At 31.1% G+C, this 22,454-nt stretch overlaps 1 protein-coding gene across 2 annotated transcripts in view; it reads right to left on the bottom strand.

Annotated features, from left to right (window-relative positions):
* Positions 1-20,068, bottom strand: part of LOC109362256 (putative ABC transporter C family member 15) — a 30,874-nt gene extending 10,806 nt beyond the window's left edge. The window contains exons 1-11 of one of the 2 annotated variants that reach the window (XR_002109382.1): positions 19,846-20,068; positions 11,956-14,306; positions 11,767-11,853; positions 10,924-11,565; positions 10,344-10,508; positions 9,931-10,225; positions 9,618-9,832; positions 8,976-9,281; positions 8,197-8,260; positions 7,865-8,104; positions 6,949-7,220 (exon numbers count right to left, since the gene is read on the bottom strand). Coding sequence is in view for 1 of the 2 variants with exons in the window: in XM_019607925.1 (XP_019463470.1) it covers positions 7,105-7,220; positions 7,865-8,104; positions 8,197-8,260; positions 8,976-9,281; positions 9,618-9,832; positions 9,931-10,225; positions 10,344-10,508; positions 10,924-11,565; positions 11,767-11,853; positions 11,956-14,306; positions 19,846-19,885 (4,521 nt within the window). In the remaining variant the exon portion in view is untranslated. Of the gene's footprint in view, positions 1-6,859; positions 7,221-7,864; positions 8,105-8,196; positions 8,261-8,975; positions 9,282-9,617; positions 9,833-9,930; positions 10,226-10,343; positions 10,509-10,923; positions 11,566-11,766; positions 11,854-11,955; positions 14,307-19,845 lie in introns of those variants that run through there. The other variant, XM_019607925.1, reaches the window with a different exon arrangement.

Genomic DNA, 22,454 nt, shown 5'->3' on the forward strand with positions numbered 1-22,454 from the left:
AATTATCCATTATTTTATTTTCTTCTTTTATTAGGTTTAACTGATCTAAAGTGCTAATATAGTTTTTAGCTACTCAATATTTATATATATTATAACTTTATTATCACACTTTTTCATAATATAATTGTTTTTATATGAATATAATATTTGTTCTGAAAAACTTTCTGCTGAGTAGCATTAAATAATAGTATAATGCGCCTAATATGGAAGGTTTAACATCTGCTGTACCAAAAGAGTGTGTGCATTATTCTAGGTGTCACTTATCCTAATTAGTTGAAAAACATATATTTAAATTAAAAATTTAATAATAAAATATTTTTCTATCTAATCAGAGAAAATGATACATAAATTAACACACGTTTTGAATTTTTTGGAGGTTAACCATAATACTCCGAAAACAAATTAGTTTATTATTTATAGGCCAAGGGACCCAAACAAGGACCTAAACATTAATAGTATAGTAATAGGAATGATTTTTTGTCCCAAACAATATACTACTTTACGTGTCACCTTTTATGATTAGTTGAAAAATATATTTAAGTTAAAAAATTAATAACTAATAATTAATAATTTTCCTAACTAATTACAAGTGCTAACACATGAAGTGGTATATTTTTTCGGACATAAGAGTTCATCCTAACCAAAGGTTACATAAAATTGTATCGACAATGAGCTCCAATATCCACCCGCCCATAAAGTTTTAAAAAAAGAAAATAATTATAATTAATATATCATATAAAATTGGTGGAGCAATTTATATTGAGAGTGATAAAATAAAATAACATCAAATAATTAAGTATTATCAATTTACATTGATGGTATGAAATAATAGTAATTGGAAGAATTAAAGATACGGTATCAAATATATTGAATAAACAAACTATACAATTTAATTTGACTGATGTATTTCATCATTTACTTTTTTTCATAAAATCAAGAAGAAATCATTATTAATAAGGGGTTGATGTAAGATTTTATTAGATTTCTAGAAATACTAAAAGATCAAACGTTCGATGAAAATAATACTTGTTGAGAAGAATAATCACGCATCCCAAAATAAATTAGTTCCTTATGCATAGTATGAGATGATATCCATAGTAATACCCAAAAAAATAAATCATCATTAATCCTTAAATAATAAACTTTTTTTATGGAAAATATTATCATAAATTTATTGATGGAACAAGTTGACCTAATTTAGCACATTTCTGACAAATGCATTGACCATTTACACAGCAACTTGGGAATCCTTCACACACTTTGTTGCAATCTATCATCCTAGGGCATTCTAAGTGAAACTTTGCTTCCACTGAAGTTGGCACTTCCACTGTACATTTACAAAATATATTTTTCATTAGATCAAAAATATTAGTTACATTCTTTTTAACATCGACAAAACGTTACTGTAATGGTGTAAGACTGTATTTGATTCTTAAATAGATTAAACTATCAAATACTTGATTTCAGATAGCCATACTTGTTGAGAGGGTTAACCATGCACCCAAAATGAATTACTTCATTGCTCATAGAGTAAATACCAATTTTTGAGGGATACCATTGATTTTATACTGAAAAAACATTCTTTTTTAACATTCTATATTAAACATATAGTAAATATCAATTTCGTTCTCTCATGTTTTTTGACCTTATTAGTTTGGTTTCTCGAAAACTAAAAAACCCAAAGTGGATCAAAAAATTTCAAATGTTGGTCAAATTAGTTGTTTTTATCATCTTTTAAAACACTTGATATGAATTAATGTGACTTATATTTAAAACTTTTTTAGACAATTTCGGGTTTTTTATTTTTTGAAGGAGCAATCTAGTAAGGTATGAAAATACGGGGGACTGAAATAAATATTTATTGTAAAACATGTTTTACTTTTTGAATGAAATTTATGTGATCGACTAAATAGGGAGTGAAAAAAAGGAAGAAAATAGAGAGATACCAACCTGCTATGGAAATTAGAAAGAAGAGAAAAAAAGCTAACTTTGCTGAATTCTTTGTCATTGTGTTCTTGAATCTTTACTTCTCACACTTTTATTTAATCTGATTTTTATTCTATATACAATCAAATGCACTGCTTATATACAAAAAGGGATACAGATTCTTTAGAAATACGTGTAGAAAGTAAATCTTACTTTATTTGTCAAAAAAGTCAAAATGATATTTTTTAGATTCAAATAATATTCATTTACCAACAATGTGTTCGTTAGTGATGTTAGACACTGCTAAATTCCCATGATAAAGAAAAAATGAAAGGTTCAGTATACTGGGGCGATACTTGTTGGGAGAAACAAACAACACATATGATATTCATTCATTAAATTGTTAGGTACTTTCCATTTAATGCATTTAATAATTTTTTAAATTTCTAAATGTGAATTTCACCCATGATATTCATTCATTATATTGTTAGGTAATTTCCATTTACTACATTTAATAATTTTTTAAATTTCTAAACGTGTATCTTTTTTAGATGTGTGAGGAAATTTTTTGGGTACAAGATGGGGACATTTTAAAATGAGTAAATGTTAGATGATGTGGTCTTTGTTTACTTCTTTGCATACCAAGCTATAATAAAGCCTATAAACCTCTTACAAACTTAGGTTAACTTGTTTGCTAAGTTTTTTTCATCCATTACCAAAACCTTTCTTTAGTGTTAAGAATGCAATATTTAATTGCATTTCATTTGCCTATAAAACATAGCATATCCAAATCTAGGGGACACAAATCTATCAGAATATGTCACTTTTACAAGAAACTAGAGCATGATATTCTTAATTGTTTTATCTTGAAGAAAAAACAAGAAAAACAAGAAAAATAAAATTCAATGATCTCTCAAATAGTAGCGGATTTTGATCCAAAGTTTAGAGATGACAATAATATTTAATTACAACTTAAATTTAAATTGAGTTGAAACTTTTCAAAATAATATATTAATTATAAATAATGTTACTTAACAATTAAATACATTTATTTAAAATGTTGTTATTCTTTCTTTTAAAGACTTTCATTTATCACTCATTGAATTAGAGGTAAAAAATCATGTTATTTTTTCCTAATATAAATCATCAAGTCATTTGCAAGAAATCATCCTTCATCTAATTACGTAATCTTGTTTTGATTATCTTCTTGCTGAAAATGAATGTTTTTGTAGTAGTTGTAGAAATTGGAATAGTTAAGATAAGACAAATATCCCGATCAAACAAGTATTATGCATCCATCATTCCCGTTTTTGTTAAAGTTACACTTATTTTAGATATGATTGAGATGTTCTTCAAATCGAATGACCGACGATATCAAAAATAAAATGTTGAAGTTGATATATCAAACTAATCATCTCTCACTCATTAAAATTTACATGATAGATTTGTACACCAATAAATATATATATTATCAATATTAATTTTTTTATAGATGTGTTTAGGATTAAAAATATTGTTAAGAGGGTAAAGTAAATAGTTTAATGAAAATAAAAAAAATGTATGTATTGAAAGTATAAGAATTATATACACCCTCAGTTAACCACCCATTATTTATTTTTAATTATCATTAATTCTTCAAAAATTAATACAAATAAATTATGGATAATATACTCTCTTGTATATATCTTTATATTGCCAGTACATAAATATTAGACTCTTTAATGAATTATGTAAAATAATCATTTTAAAGAAAATTAAAAAAATTCAGGGGTAGTTGCCCCTACCTGCTTGTGTCATAATCTGTCACTACGCTCGAAACTGGTAATATTGAAGCCGAATCTGGCAGTGATGTTTTTACCATTTTGAAACATATTGATAGTGGTATTGTTTTGATGGGCAATGATATCAAATACAAGATTGTAGGAATATGTACAATTTAGGTCATGACACATGATATTCCTTAAACACACATTTTCTTCAATTTAATGAATACAACTTGCTCTAGTACCATATTGAAAAGAATGACTAAAATATTGCATCGATATGGGTTTTATGAGAATTTCTTTCAAAAGTGTTCTAGTTTGATTTGTTTTCCTTCTAATAATCAAAATTGCCCTAGTGTGCTTATTTTGGACCATCAACTCCAATTATGATGCTATATCATACATTCTTCAATTGTTGCCCCAATTTTCTTGACTATGTACAATATTAAGTCTTTACCTTGAGGGTGTTTATTTAATTTCCTCTATTTTTTTTGCCTAGAATACATGTTGTAGGTATCTATCTTGAATTCTCTCTTATGAGTTTTCAACCTAGCACTCTTTTTTGTAACTTTTATGACTTAGAACCATTCTCCTTCTCCTTGGTTGTCCTTGTGGGTTTTTTTAACACTCTTAGGTGCGATGGTATTTAGTGTAATTGATTTTACAAGAAATAGAAGACTTGTACTATGCGTATGGTTCATTGTTGAAACTTCTCTTAAAAAGGCTCCTTGACGGTGATAATTCAAGATCTTGTCTCTGCTTGGTTTAGGGATTCTTGATTTCTTGAGTTTAAAGATATACAGTAAGAAATATTGCCACAATTTTAGGTTTCATGGAACTTTCTACTTGAAAATGGGGTCAATTAAAAACTGCCCTAATATGATATATTGGATGTCGTCATTCTACTCAAATTATCCGAAAGGCTCAATCTAGTAGGTCTTCGACAAAAATAAACTCAAAAGCTGCTATTTGATAGGCCTCCATTTTTCATTTTTTAAATTGGTGTTTTCAATTTCTTTTTGATATGTCTTTATGCACAACAACTCTTTAAAAATAAATAATAAAATAATGATCATGTAAACTTGACAAATGTATTTGGGCTATGAGTAGTGATGACGATGACAAATTAAATTTGCGTTTAGGCTTTGAGTCTTGATGATAATGATGGGATAATGAATTTTAATTCTGTGCGATGAAACACTTTATCAAAATTTTATGAATTTAGTGGGGTTAACCTTTCTCTTATGGTATGCATCTTAGGCAAATTAATGATCAACAAAGTTTTTTTAAGTTTGTAATGTGGTTTCACTAATGTTTCCAAGAAGTTGTTACGAGACTAAAAAAATATGTATTTCTCATACTCATATTTAACCTTTCTTTTTTATCGACATTTTTCTCACATGATATTCAAATATTAAGTGGTTTTTATAGGTAGTGATAAGAAATGTCTATGATTAAGGCGGAAATATTTGTATGAACAGTTCATTTTGCAATTATTAATAGTGCACTTTTCATTGCCATAACTTTCGTGTGAGATATTCAATGAGAATTCTTAGGTGATTTTTTTTCACATTGACCTATGAACATTTCTTGGTTACTTTGGACTCTTTCATCCTATGGGTCAAATGGAGGAAATGGTGTACGAATGATGTAAAAGTGTGTACTCATTTCTTAAAAATTGAATGTCAAGAAAGTGGTTGAAAAACTATCCTCCCGAACTATTGATATTTTGTGGGCAATGCAAAAATAATATCTTTCCATAATGTTAGGCTCTAATGGAGTGACTAGAGATATTTTCTTAGTATTTGAGAATTAGAAAGAATCATTGTATCATAAGAAAAATATTTTTGAAGGTTCACTTCATATTGGGTCTTACATTTGTATCACCCTTCATATTATTGAATCAAATATCTATCATTAATACATAAGTTATTTTTATTTGATTTTATCTTTTGTGATTTTTGGGGGAATATGATTGGTTAAGCGAAGTGTGTGATGATAAATTTATACGATCCATGTATCAATATGTATTTATAAAAAAAATATGTAATGAAAAATAAATCTTTATTCATGAAACATAAATGAGTGTATGAGCAATTAACCATAACCATGGTCTTCAAATGATGAGAAGTTTTCATATTAGTCCTTGGTTATGCTGAGTCGGGAGATGATGCATCATTGTGTAATGCAAGTCTAACTCATGTGATCTCGATCATAAACAAGGACTTCATATGATCGTGATCATATCTATCTTCTAGGATTTCCTCATTTTCAACTATAATTGATTTCAGTCGAATGTTTTTCTTAAAAGGCGAACATAGTTATTTTTTGCTTATATAAAAAAAGATGAAGTATTTCATATGGGTAGTAATATCTCAGGGAACTAAAACAAGTAATAAGTTGAAAGCAAGACACATATCTAGTTGGGTGACGATCTTGTTGTTAGGCAAGTACAAACTGTCTCACTTAGAAGGAAAAATAGTGAAATACATTAATGAGATAACTATTTTTCCTGGGAAAATTATGAAATACACTAGTGAGATAATTTCTAAATCAGGGAAGATTTGAGAACTACGAAACATATTGGTGAGATAACTCTAAAGTCTCTCATTTCTATTCATTCCCCTTCAAAACTCAACTCACAAAGAGACCATAGACGTTGTTTGGGATACAAATTACATTTTTTTGGTTTGTAAAATTGAAAAATCACTTAAAACCTGTCCCATCTGAAAGCTAAGAAATAAAAGTGGATGGAAAAAATATCCAAGATGGACATTAGGTTACTGAACCACATCATGTGATATGATTGCATTATTGTGGATGCGGTGACCGCCATAACCATATGATATTGCAATTATGATGTGACACTAAATTACAATAATGCAGCTGCATTGGGTCACAGTGCAACCGCATTAGGCTGCAACACAACAACATCGTGTCACAGCACAACCACATCGTGCTGCAGCGCAACCGCATCATACCGTAGCGCAATCGAATCGGGCCACATTTAGACTGCATCATGCCACATCGAATTTAAAAAATATTTTTTTAATCATGAAGTAATCCATATCACAATGGCTGCAATGACCATTACCATAATCGCGAATGCAACCGCAATTTAAACACTAACAGTTGTTAAGAGAAGGTTGAATGCCTAGTTAAGAGATTGATTTTTGTCAAAATATATCTTCAAGAGATATGCAATCTTAACAATTATTGATGTTCTAAATCTAGGATACATATTAAATCTTACATTCACTCTTTGATACTTAAAACTATACCCTATACTTAATATCTAATATTATTTTGGAATAAGTATTACAACAATACTACCTCACATAGGGACAATAATCCCTTAATTTTAAGGTGGTTGAGATATTTATGAGACATTTTGTCCCAATAAGAATCCCTTGAATTATTCCATGTTGTTGAAACTATGAGATCTCCTTGAATACTCCTTTATAAGCTTAAAGAAGAATGAATCTTCTCTTTCAAGTAACTTTGATGGTTCATCATACTCTGCAATTCTCCCTGTCAAAATAAGAGTATATTAACAATATTTGTTGGTAGTTCCACAATCATGTTTTCATTTTATATGAATCTATGTGTTTGTGTGCATAATGTGTCTGATTGAAAGAGTGATTCAAATTGCGGACCACATCACGTGATGCAGCTACAATATTGCGGTTGTGGTGACTTCCGCAACTATATCACATTTAAACTGTGGTGTGAAACCGAATCACAATGATGTAGCTACATTGGACTGCAGTACAATCGTATTTGGGCCACACCGGGCTGTATCAGACCGAATTAGGCTGCATCAAATTAAAAAATAATTCATACTGCCATGCCACAATCTGCATCACAATACCCATAATGACCACAATCATAATAACTACAATTATTACTGCAACCGTAACTTAAAGCAGTAGTTTGAAGTAGTCATCAATGTCTTGTAAACAATTATTATCGACAACTTTGATTTTAATACCTTATACTTTGGAAGTTTGATTTTTATACATTATGTTATAAAATGGTTCACTGATTCCATATCAAGTGTTTCATAAACAATTATTCTCAACAACTTCGATTTTTATAACAGAAAGTATACCTTGTGTTATAAAATTCATAGTTGTCGAGAAAGTTGTCCAAATTTGTTGTACATATATACATACCATCACTAAGCACCAAAACCAAATCGCTATCGATAACGGTGTGGATCCGATGAGCTATCGTGACGACAGTCCGATCTTCGAACTCTTGACTTATGATCTTCTGTATCATACCATCAGTAGCAGAATCCACAGAGGCTGTTGCTTCATCTAACACTAATATGCTACTTCTTTTGAGTAAAGCTCTTCCTAGACAAAATAATTGTCTTTGGCCTGCACTCCAATTCTCACCATTTTCAACAACTAACAAAGAAAAAAATAAGCATTTCATGTTAGTAATCATTATAAGTATCAGCATAATCAAACTATGTTAATTCAAAGTTCATGAATTCTACCTTGTGATTCAAGCTTCTGTTTCTTGTCCCTCACTATATCACCTAGCTGACATTTATCTAGAGCCTGAAAATGAAAATTTTCATTTGGGTAATGATGAAAATCTTTCTATCTTGTGATGAGAATGGACCGGGTTGGGATGGGTTAAGGCATATCCCTTACTCGATCCTAAATGTTGGTCAAACCATTTTTTTGAAAGCGGACCCGAAGCTAACCCGACCCTAAATATTGATCGGGTCAACCTTTAAACCCGAACCCGATCCTAAACCTAATTAAATATATTGCATTCTTATTTTAGATAAAGTCTTCTGATTATTATTTATTATTATGAATATGTAATTTGACATATAAAATGATATATGTATATATATTATTAATCATGTATATATGACGAAAAATTAGAGAATCAATGATATTTTCGACTAAATATGTGTCATTACTCTATACAAGTTTGACTAGAAACACATACAAATATGATGAGTGAGTAACCACGAGACAGATCATGTTTGGTGCTACCCGACCCTAAATATTAACCGGGTCTAATTTTTGAACCCGAAACCGGCCCTAGACCCGATGAGACTCAATCCTATTCGGGCACGATGATAATCGGGCCATACTAGGTGAGCGAACAGGGTCAGGTCTTGCTCACCCCTATATCTTGACATAGAAAATGTACCAAAATAAGTATAAAATCATCATCTCTAAGTCTAACTACATTATCTTGATACATTATAACTTGCATTTTCATGTTCTAAGTTTGTACTGTTTAGTTAAAACTTACCTTCCAGACTTCATTGTCTGAGTATTGCTGCAATGGATCCAAGTTTCCTCTAACTGTGCCTTCAAATAGTGAAGGGTCTTGTGGAATGATGCTAAGCCTTGTTCTTAAGTCATGGAGTCCTATCTTGCATATATCTACATTGTCAATTATAATGCTTCCTTCTCTTGGTTCAACAATCCTGAAAAGAGCCTGTATGAGAGTCGATTTTCCACTCCCGGTACGTCCTACTACACCGATTTTCTTCCTTCCAGGAAATGTACAGGTGATGTTTTTCAGCACAGATGGAAGATGCTCAGCATAACGTACCTGCGAAACATTTTTTTCGGGCATGAAAATTCGATGGTAAGTGAATGAAATAAGTTCGCAAATAGCCAAATTCGTTCCGGATAAAAAATATGCCATCTGGTTTAGTCTTTGGTGTATGCAAAATCATGAAAATCGCAACGTGATCCTCAAGAATCTCAAATGTTTGTAAAAGTAGTCATTTTCGGAAGATGTTATTCCATATCGCAGACTATTTCGACCTTCATGATCCTCGGACTAAATTGTAGGAGAAATTCTTTTGCATGGACGAACTTCGTAAATCAGTAAATAAGTTACTGTATCTATGCTTATGCAGCCTAAATTCTTGCTATATCTTACCTCCAAATTCTTTAAACAAATCGTTCCGGTTTCTGGCCAGTTCCTAGGTGGCCTGGAATCTTCAATCACAAGAGGTGCTTCATGTGGTATACTTGAGTACTGAAGAACTCTTTCGACCGATATCATCTTATTTTCGGCATTGCATATGTTCCATATAACTGAAGCTTGCAAAACATTCAGATTGATACCATATGTTACTGCCAACCCTGCAATGCCTGTAACAATTCCGAAAATGGATGATTGATAATGTTAATGATGGACTAAGATTTTCTTGTTTATGCGTAAATGTTTTCGAGTAAAGTAATCTACTTACTTGGATCGATTATTCCTTCAGGGAGGATCACTAGCAAAACCAGTGAGAATGTGAAAACAAAATTTGAAAGTAAATTCAATCTGAACGAAAGCCATTCCATTGCAGAAACATTATGAAACCATGGCTTTGAGTGGCCATCTACAAGACCAAGATTTGTGTATACGAAACGGCTTTCTTGATCAAAAGCTCTTATCGATGCTGTTCCTGCTAAAGATTCGGAAAAATGGTGGAGAATTGGAGAAATTCGTATCTGTGCTAAGCGAGCCAGTTCTCTCGCTGTCGGTGTATAATATCGCTGAAATAAGCATCATTGAATTTCTTTTAGGATATGCCACAAGAACTAGACATAGAACATTTGAAAAAAGAGACAAATTTTTATAGTTAGAGAAAATCAACTTAAAAAGATTACATACTTGATACCATATGCAGATTCCAGTTACTGGAATGAAGATGACAAATACTTCCCATGCTACCTGCGACATTACGGCAATAGTACCGATAATCTCTATTACGGAGAAGGCACACCATCCTAATTTGGTTGCCATTTCCAAGTCCAACACACTTTGATCTGAGGAGGCCTGAAAAGAGAATTTTTATCTCTTAGAATCATTGTCAAGGAAACACTTCATGCAAGTATATAACAACGCGCATCGAGCATACATATAGCGTAAAAATATGTTTACTTTTACATCCGTTTGTAAGTTGGACTCTGGAAGAGAATGCAAAAACTTGTTATTTCAATGTCGAAAGAGTAAAGATCGTTTTTATGCTCCTGTTAGGCATATTGTTCTCAAATAGTAATGAACTCTATGAGGAAACTAGTTGATTTTTCAATGGAAACAGCTGCAGAATGAATAACTACACGATTCGCGCATAACGGATAAACTCGGATAGATACTATTTGATGGTGAATTGTGTGCCTGCTGATTGAGTTAATAAAAACTGTTGTGGTAATAACAATAAACATAAAAATGCATTGACATGAATGTTTACCCTGTTCAAGATTCTTCCAGTTGGGGTTGAATCGAAAAACGACATGGGCGCTCGGAGCACATTACGCAACAAGTTTGTGAAAAGTGTCTGTGCTGTCTCAAGTCCAACACTAGCTATCAACATAGCTCTCAGCAGAACACAAAGTGAACCAGCAATAGATAGTGCCATATAAACAAGTAGTATGAAATTCATCTCGAATAGAGGCTTAGCATCGGTTGTTGTCGGACAAACCCAAGCCATCCAATAGTTACTTGCAATCTGAAGTATTTGGAATGAAGTCTGTGCCAAAACTATGACTGGAGCCATAATTCCACCTTTGAAAGTTGTCATATAAGACCAGTAAACTTCTTTTGATATGCTTCCTCTTTCTCTTTCTTCATCTTGTACCAATTTTCCATCGTTTCCCTTGCTATCCGGAGGACTATCTTGCGCCGAGTCTTGCTGTATGTGAACAGGTTTAATACTTGAGCTGGAATTGATGCTTGATTCCCTTTCAGCTAGAGCTGTTCTAGTTGATTTTTCAACCATTAGAACTGACTCTAGAGCTACATTATGAGCACCTACTAAGACTTCAAATCCTATATTTTGCTTTAGAAGTTCCGCGTATTTTCCGGCTTGTGCAATCTTTCCATTTTTCATCACCTGTTTGATATTTCGGTAAATTGCGACGCAGTAAGACACAAATCCAATCAAGTTTACTATAATGTATACATGAACAAGATTAAGTAGTACAAAATAAAAAACATATGGCTCATAAAAATATTGAGTTAGAGTGATTTTAATGTCTTTATCTACATACTTTACTATATACAATAAATTTAGAAACATTTATACTGCATTTACCAGAATGAGGTCTGCTGCTGGAAGAAACTCGACTTGGTGTGTGACGAAAAGCACAGTTTTCTCTTTCAGAATCCCCATTAGGCACTCCTACGAAAAACGCATCGAACGGAATATTGAAGCAGCTATTTCTAAAAGCTATGCTAAAAGCATGAAATGTTTGCACACTTGAAGAATAAAGAAAAAACTGACCTTAAAGAGGTGCGTGCCGGTATGAGCATCAACAGCACTGAAAGGGTCATCGAGAAGATATATATCGGCGTCTTGGTAAACTGCTCGAGCTATTTGTATCCTTTGCTTCTGTCCTCCACTCATATTGATCCCTCTTTCTCCTATCCCTGTGAGATCACCACCGGAGAATAAATCAAAGTCCTTTTTCAATGCACAAGCTTCCACTGTTTTTTCGTACTTATCATGATCATACTCCTTTCCAAAGGTAATATTCTCCCGAATGTTTCCTGTTAGAATCCACGGCGACTGCGGAACATAAGCTTTTGTTCCACTGATCTTCACTGTCCCGGACTGTTTATATATTTCTCCCAAAATGCCCGAGAGAAGACTAGACTTTCCCGAACCTACGGATCCACAAATCGCCACCTTCATACCTCTCTTAACCTTTAAATCTATCTCATCAATGGTTGGACTTCTTGAATCAGGATCCCAGCTGAACCTCCCTTTATCAATAACTATGTCGGTTTCTGTTCTGTCCTTCGCGACATATTCAATGACATCGTGTTGGATTTCTTCCTCCTTAAGGTAAGAAGCAATCCTATCAACTGAAACTTTTCCTTGAGCAATGACATTGAGTAAATCAGGCAGGCTAAATATAGGACTCTGTAACATTCGGAACGTTGCGAAAGCCGATAAGACCCTTGCAGCCGTAAGTTCAATTCCCATGAACATACATGCCCAAAAGGTTATCACCGAAATGAATGTAGGTGATCCCCAAAAGATAAAAGCCGAAAGTGCAGCTTGTCTTAATGACTTCATTAACCAATGATACTCATTTTTCCGCAATGTTTCTATCCTTTCACCAAATTGAGTATCCCATGCTTGAAGCTTCAAAGTCCTCATGTTTCTCAGAATTTCCGAAGTGGATTTCATTCTCTCATCCTTAGCCTCCATGATCTTGGATTGGTATCTTTTCTGTACTTTAGTGAGAGGTATATTCAAAGCCATAACAGCCAATGTAGCGGCTAATGCGGCCATTGAACCTAATCCGAGATTTGTATGCAGAATGTAGACTGCTAAAGAAATTTGCACCGGCAGCATCCAAATTACGTTTACCTGCCAAACGAAATCCGTGACTCTCTGCACATCTACACTCATGAGGTTCATTATCTCACCACCCGAATGACTTTGGCGCGATCTACTCGACAGGTTTAAGCCCTTCTTATATATGTGTGTTGTCAATGCAGCTCTAAGGCGAAGGCCTAACTGCCTCGCTCCGAAATTCCATTGCCTTTGAGATATTGTTTCAACCATTTTGCCACATGAGAAGGCCAATGATAGAAGGTACCCGGTCCTCAAGCCAAGAGCTTCCTTTTCCCCTAGGAAATCCACAAAGTCGGTAATCAAGTACGGACCGACATATGATGCTGAAGCACTTATTACTGCGAAAAGCGCGTTCATCGCCGCTTTCTTCCTAGCGAATAAATAGATTGCCTTGTAGATAGACGGGTATGTAGTACCATCTTTTTCTTTGACTTGTCTAAGGCTATCATCAAAGGAACTCGATAGAAACTCCGCAGAGTCCTTGATATCGACATTGGGAATGTCATCCTGATCAAGAGGCTTCTTGTATCCTGCAGCAAACAAGGGATTGAGCCAAGAGAAGCTAATCATTTGTGTAAAAGTCGCTTTTCCATATGGAGAATCCCTTTCACGATCCGAAACTTTCTCAGTTTTCTCTCCGAGAAGAGGGCTAGATAAGCCATTTGTAGCAGCAATTAAGACAATGCCTGTTTTCCCTCTTGATGAGATAATCAAAAGGATTGTTGAAGCAATCAAACCAATGAAATCTGCATATTCTCGTATACCAATTTGACCGATATTTGTGAAACTAAAATCGACATGAAGAGTAGTACTAATCACACTCAGAATGAAACTGCAAATCCACCAAATCCTTAGAATCCAATGGAAATAAACATTTGATTTTGATATCTTGAATATTGCTATAAGACTAATTCCCCATGATAACACTTGAATTATCTCTGATGTAAAAGCCTTAACTTTAGAGTTACACTGTGTCTCATGATTCAGATTCAATAACACTAGCATTGATGCATGAACAGCTAGTAATAAAATGGTGCAAACTATGCTGATTTTGTAAGCAAAACCAGATTTTATCACTGTTGGATTATGAATCTCTGTGATACCTTGTTCTGAGACTTTGTTCTTTTTGCTAATCAGGTTCAAACTTTTTCTGAGAATTTGGATTAATAAGATCACAAAGAATACAAGTTCCACAGGTAAAGTTACATGTTCCAATAAGCATGGTGACTCTAATGGAAGCCATGAAGTCCAATACATAGTTCTGAGCTCTGTCAAAGTATAAATACCATTATGTAAGAGTCATAAAGATATATGATATATACTCCAAGTAAAACTAAAAAAACGGCAGCTCAGTACACGAAACTCTCGTCTAATGAGGTCTGAAAGGGTATATGTATGTAACTTTACTCTCGCAAGCAGAGAGGCTGGTTCCAGAATCTGAACCCATGACCTCCAAATCCTAAGACAAACAACCTTAGTATTGCGCCGAGGTTTAGTAAGGTTGTTGGTCATGTAACAAACAAATGTGCATAGAGGGACTATGGTATGTAGAAAACTTGATTTTATTCATTAACAAAACACATGATTTATCCGGGACAAAAAAAAAAGCTGATACAAAAAAAATAATTTCCGAGTTGAATGAAATAATGAGTATATAACGGCTTATTCCTAACCGATTCTTTATTACCTAATGAATAGAAAAGTAGCACCTTTCCATGCATCTAAAACTTGGTTATGTTATTTCCTTGTATATGCAAAATTAAACTATTGATGTGTGTCAGAAAAAATAATAATTTAAATCTTGATTGTTCTACTTCTGTAGCGAGTGAAGAATATATTATTGCTCGTTTTATTATACCATTGGTAATTTTCAAGAATATTCATGCCACCATTAACTTCAATCACACTTAACTAGGGCCAAAAACTTGGTGAAAATAAGTCATTTTTATCTTGCTTGAAAATAACTTATTTTTATATTTTTCGTGTTATAATTAGCTTATTTTCATATTTTTGTGTTGAAAATAGCTTATGGAATAAGAGAGGAAAAAAAAATGAATGCACTAATTGCATATGAGTTTGATACATTATTATTATATCATCCACCATTGATATTTAATCATCATTGACTCTTAAAAAGTAATTCAAATGAATATTGCATAATATAGTAGATATTTATAAATTTTTACACTGACAATGTATAGATATTATACCCATTCAATAAATACTTAGTTATTATTGCTATTACCCATAAGCAAATTATACTACAAATAAACTCAAACTAAATTTAGATGCTAATTAGCTAGTAATAACTTCTTTAAGTAATCAAGTAATTACACATTATAATATGAGTAAAACCAATGTGTGAAAATGGCACATATTTATTTTATATCATACACTTTGGGATAAAGTAATTTATCATACACTATCATTGGGGAAAAAATAAAGTCAAATTGTAATAGTGAAAATTAGAGGTAAATAGTGTGCAATAATAATATATGATTGTCACTTTCATAAGCTGTTACATGAATAGTATTGTTTTATGTTTGTTTATGATAAAATTGAAATTAATCATTCACAATAACAGTATCATGATGGTGAAAACTGAAAAGGAACTTCTTCAACTTTATTCACTTATGTCATATTTATCCCTTCATAATCAATTCAATTACCTATGAAGGATTCATGTTAATTTATTTAAATTGTTATATAATTTTAGTGGATGAGAAAGATATCAAGAAAAATATGATAAAAATATTTCTCTAAGTTTTTCAATGATAAACCTGTTTTTTACACTATGATAGGCTAAAGTGGAAAATCAATTTTATATATTAGTTTAATGAGATTATGAAGTCAAAGAAAATGTCAAGCGAATGAAAAAGATATACTTTAAAATTAAGTGGGAGGACAAGAGATATACAAAATTATGTAGATTATATCAGGATTAAGCTCATGAGTCATATTATGAACATTACAAGGTAAAACTGAGCGGAGATTGAGACAAGAGGCACACATTTCTTAAAATCGGTTAGATCATTTGTGGGGGAGGGGTCAACCATGAAAGATATATACTTGCTATGGCGAGTGATGAAGAGATATCGAAGGGACAGTGAGACTTAGACATGATTTTCATTGTTTTAGAGAAGACGTATGATAAGGTACCTAAAGTGATATTGTGGAAAGCTCCATAGAAGAAAGGAATTTTGATTGTCTATCTTCAAGTAATCAAGGATATATATGATAGGGATAAGAACTAGTGCGAAAATACAAGAGAAATTTCTAGAAGATTCCCATATGCTTAAAGGATTATACTAATGGTTAACATTGAGTCCCTACCTATTTATGTAGGTATTGGATTTGGTTATTGGTCATATCCAAGAATCACTACTACAATGCATGGTTTTCTAGGTAACATTATCCTAGTTAGAGAATTGAGAGAAATTAAATGGGTAGCTAGAAATTTAAAGACGAGCTTTAGAAGCACGTGACTTTCGTATAAGTTGAAGTAAGACATAATATATATGGTGCAAATTTAGTAAGAGGCTAACTAAACCTACATTAGAAGTAAAGATTCGATATCATACCATACCATAAGTCAATAGATGTAAGTATCTTAGATCAATCTTATAACAGGATGAAGAATTTGGGGAAGTAAACCATAGGAATCAAGCGGGTGGGTTAAATGATGGAATACATTAGGTGTCATATATGATAGAAAAGTATTATTCGAGATTAAGGGAGGATTTAATCGCACAACTATTAGACCACAATATTGGACTGAATACAACAATAACCAGTATTTATCTCACTAGGTGGGATCAACTACATGAATCGAATGACGCATGTCTAAACCACTTAAGGTGCGATTCTACCATCTTTTCTACAATATGAGCTACTCCAACTTTCTCTATTTCTAATCCTATATTGTATAGTGTGTCCAATCATCCAACATATCATTTTCATCTCTACTACATGGAGCATGTTCTCTTGTTAACATTTTATCATCCAAATTCAGTCTCACATAGCATTATAAGTCTTACAACCATGTGATAAAACTTCTCTTTAAGCTACGGTGGTATCTTTTTATCACAAATGACACCTAAAACATATCATCAATTCATCCAACTTGTTTGAATCATATGGTTCACGTCTCCATCAATTTCTTCATTGTCTTATATGATTGTCCCAAAATACTTAAATATAGTGATTTGTGGTTTTATATGATCTTAAGTCTTTACCTCTACAGTAAGGTTTATTTGTCTATTGCTAATCTTACATCCCATATACGTCATCTTACTTCGACTTACGCGATTCCATGTATTTCTAAAGCTTGGATTGAATGATGGATAATAAAATGTCAACAAAAATAATGAATGAATGTAGAAGAGATAAAAATATTTTGTTCGATGAGTGAACATACTAGAGAGAAAGTTAGATTAACTCCTATTATAGAAAAGATTGTAGAATCGCACATTATGTGATTTGAGCATTGTGGAAGATATGATTAAAAGCATTAGTAAGGAGAGTAAATTTGATGAAAGTTAATATAATTCTAGAAGTAGAGGGCAAAGAAAAAGTCATTTACGAAACAATTAGGAAATATATAAATATCAATAATTTGTCAATAAATATGATTTATGATAAATTATCATATCGACATTCAATTCATGTAATCAACTACAACCAACGAGGTAAGGCTTGGTTGCTATTGTATAATACAATATTAATATATTAATAGAAATAACAAGTTGAATAAAATTAATAATTGTAATATGTTAATACTTTTTATAGAAGGCTATGGTTAACTATAGAAAAACACAAAAATTTAAAAAGCAACAAGTCATGAAGTAAGATTGGGTACCACCGTTTAGTGTGTTCACAGTTGTCAAAAATAACAAAATGTGGTCACCTCATATTCACAAATGAAATGTCCTTTTCTCTTTTGCATTTTCCCACTTTCCAAAATGCAACCAAAATTGCAAATTTGATTTTTTCAACATAATTTTTATTATAATTATTTGTTTTTTTAGATATTTTTGTACTATCATAAGTATCTTCTCCGCATATACGTAATGAACTATAATCTTTTTTTAGGTGTCTGATTACTCTTACCAACTAGTGTTGTTCACATGAATTAAATTATTGACATTTCAGTATTTCTAGGAATCTAGCAAGGTTTATACCACTAGATTAGTATCTTTTAATATGTTTTTGGATATAATTATAAATTTAGTTAATAAAAAAATTATAAACAAAATAGTAAACTTAAACAAAGCATAATTTCACACTTTTATTCATTTGAAAAGTTGATAATTATGAGAATTTAGGTCAATGAATCTACAAAGTAAGACAGCATCATAGGAAACAGCTAAAACATTTAGTTTGTCACTTCAGTATCAAACCAATAATTGATTTCCAATGAGTGGAATCTACTAGGAATGCACTTAAATTGAAAGATTGAATAAATAATTCATTTAAGTGTTCTACTTTGATTTGGATACGTTAGAAAACAACAGCCTCAACATATAATTGTTGGAAAAATGAAGCAATAATAAATAAAAGCAAGTAGCAATTATAATTCATAGTTAATTGAAGACAGCTAAATGAAGTAGTCAAATCCATTATTTTTGGTACAGGATTTTTTATTTTTATTTTTTTGGATAAGAACCTGATCCCTTTCGGAGTTTGTGGTTACTCTTACTTCCAAGAATCGAACATTTGACCTTTTAGTTATTTTTAGAATCTAACGAGTCTTACACTATTAGACCAACACCTTATTAGTAGTCAAATTTATTTGATTCTAGTGTCTATATTCCATTTTAGTCCTCCCATCTTCAAAGATAAAATCAACTATATAGAATGGTCCATTGTTATTATTGCTTGTAAAGTTGTATGGTCCATAGAAATTATATTATTCCCCTCTCATAACATGACATGAAACATAAGAAGAAAAGGTATCCATTTCCCTACAACCCACATGAAGAAAATTGCTTAAATGAATCACATAATTTTAAATTTTTTTATTCTTGTGATATTAAGTTATTGACATTATTGGTTACATATTCCCCCACTCCACTAATCTCACTCTCTTTAATATTTTTTTTTCATTCTCTCACTAATCTCACTCTCTTTAATATATCTCAGAAAAAAGACGACTCAATACAAGAAAGTTAATCTAAAATGATTATTCGGCGAATTTGAACTCATGAAACAATCTTATAGTTGCATAGAGTTTCACCTCTATTTCCCACACATATGTATCTAGATCGTTTCTCGAATGCTATAAGATCATTAAATGCAAAACATAGTTATATGAGATGTGATAAGTTTTCCTACATAATGTGTTCTTATTACAAGACTTCTCCTATAATAGACATGATACATGGAATGGGATATTGTAGAATTTTGCAATCCATAGTTTCTATGTTACATATTGAACATAATCTTAGAATATATATATATATATATATTATATTTATTGTAATTTTTACTCTTATTAAATCATAAATATCTTGCATTATTAAACATTATATAGAACAAGTCACCCTCTAAACTGTAGAAGTAGGAGACAATTGGAATAAAACATTGACTAAAAGTGAGATTCTCACACACATAATTCATTCTAAGTTGTCAAAAACTTCAAAACTACAGATTTTGCTCCAAATGTAATAACTTCTACATATGAAGAACTTTCAAGTAAACATAATTTATATTGTTAATTCTCTTTCACTTTTAAAGTATTTTCTTATGTTTATGTAAAGAATTTGATGAATATTTGCATGAAACTTGTAAATAATGATTAGAACTTACTTGTTGCATTCAACATGTTGGAGAAATCCTCCCAAAGCATTCTTGCTTCTTCACTCAAAGCTCAGGTTCTCTTTCTGCAAGAAATGTTATATATGATTATTCTTATATTTAAAGACAAAGTATATATAGTGAATATTTAAAGAGAAATTATGTGACATAAAGTTTTATATTTCTTGCCCTATTCAGAGAGAAAGAGAAAGAGAAAGAGAGAGGTTTAGAGTGTGGGAAAAATGAGGGGGACATGGAGTAAGATACTATGCATTAGAGTATTTAAAGAGAGATTATGTAACACAAATGTTTATTATATGTATTGACATCGACATCGACAATGTATGAGTTTTATACGTTATTATATTTTCAACCATTCAGGTTTAATAATCATCGATTCTCCAGAAACAAGTAACACAAACAAATAATAGATGTTGTCCTGATTATGTATAAATCTTTATACCGACGATGATAGTACATAAATATCTCACTCTTGCTTTTATGGGTACTTTCAAGAGAGAAAAAGGGTGTCACGTGATAATGTAAATAATTGATTTTGGCATCTTATATGGATTGATGATAAATGGTTCATATTTTTTGAGTTGGAGAGTAAAAGGTGAGAAGCATGATACTACAAAAATCAATCAAGTGGAGCCAAAATTGGTAAAAGCAAAGGCAGAAGAAGATGATGGTTGTCATAAAGCTTAATAGAGAAAACTCAGAGAAACTTTAATTAGTGGATTCATGTTTTAGAAAGATTTTCATTTTATATAATTATATAGGGAAGATGAGCTTTTTTTCGACATGACCGGTTAGCCTCGTGACCTAAAGATTATGGATTTAAATTTAGAAAAAGTTTATTTGTGTAAGAGGATAAAACTGAGTATATCTGTCATTTTCATACCGGTTGAAAAGTTCTTCTACGATAGAGTTCCATTATCCCTCTAGTTATCTTCGTCTTATCTAATAAGCTTCTAATGAGTTAAAAACAATTTAAGATCGTAAATTTCAACTATTTATCTAATAATTAAGATTAGAAGATAGATTATTAATGATTGTTAATGTGGATAGTGAAAAAGATGAATCTTACTGCAATTTCATAATCGAAGGTTTTGACTGAATTGAAATAAAGTATTTGGTAATTAAGAGATTTAAGAAACACTATAATTCATAAATGGTTATGCAAAAAGTACCTAAATTATTGGATATGAAACCAACACTTTTAGGAATATATGTTACAAAGTATTTAAATTCTACCATGGTACATGTACAATAGTACTAAGGTACATGCATGTGAAATTAAAAACCTATAAATAAATTGTGAATGAAATTGATTACATAACATAACATACCTCTATTGAAATATCAACATCAAAAGTACATCAACACCATAAATGTAAGAAGTGGTCTCCTTCAAAATCACAACATTAGATTTTGATTGATGCTTTGTTTTTGTCATAAAGTGGGTAAGATGATTAAAGGGTATAAGAAAATAATATAGAGAGTAATATTGTATGTGATCAAGAGAAAGTAGCTGGATTTGAATCACCATTTTTCCAAAGAAAAGGAAAAGAACAGAAGAATATAGTGATTTTCCTTTTTAATAAATTAATAAAAAATTGGAGAAGAAAATGAATGATTCATTTAGGTTTTCTTTGATTGTGATCTGACAATGCAGATTTTTTGCTGGAGCAGTTGAAACAGCTTGCATTCTGATAATTTTAATATATAAAATAGTAGCAACTTCTTTTTATATTGTGGTAAAAATTTAAATACATGAATAGGAAAAGAAAATATTTAAAACTTGTTTATATAAAATATTAATAAAAATTAAGATACTTATGTTTATTTGGAGTATAAAGTATAGTTATGAATTTCCTATTGTCGTAGCCGGTTCAACCAAAAAAATTGGTGGATTGGTCAAAGACTAACTTTTCATATTTTTTTCAAAACAAACATTTATTATAATATATAATTTAATTAGAAAATCACTAGTGAAACTACTATATTCGAGACAAATCATTAGTAGGGCAGGTAAATATTTTTCTACATTTTTTACTTATAAGAATACATTTATTGTGATTGGCTAAAAAATACTTAATTATTAAATTATAATAATTGTCACATAGAGTATCAGCTGTGCTCATTTTACCTATATCAAATGACGTTTTTATAGAGATACTAATTGGAGCTGACATGTTTCTTTAATTTGTAATGTGATAAATAATGTAGTACAACTTGTGTAATCATTCTAAAAATTATACATAATAGATCAAATTTTCTTACACATATAGATGTAAAGGTTACTTATAATAATATGACTTCATTTAAGTTTATAATTATTTTACACTTAATGAAAGAGATTTGTACATATTGATAATATACTCTAAGGATGCTTATAAGTCCTTTAATATTGATAATATATATTTTTTTTATCTAAAAATTATATTTTATAGATTTTAATGAGCAACAAAAAATTAGTATAAGATGTCAATTTCAATATTTTGTTCTTCGTCTTGTTAGTCACTCAGGTTTAAAAAATTGTCAATCATATATAGTTAGTCATATATTACTTTATTAAGTTATTTATCTTATTTTAACTATTGTAGTTTATCTACTTT

This window comes from Lupinus angustifolius, chromosome LG12, assembly GCF_001865875.1.
Source record: "Lupinus angustifolius cultivar Tanjil chromosome LG12, LupAngTanjil_v1.0, whole genome shotgun sequence".
NCBI lineage: Eukaryota > Viridiplantae > Streptophyta > Magnoliopsida > Fabales > Fabaceae > Lupinus > Lupinus angustifolius.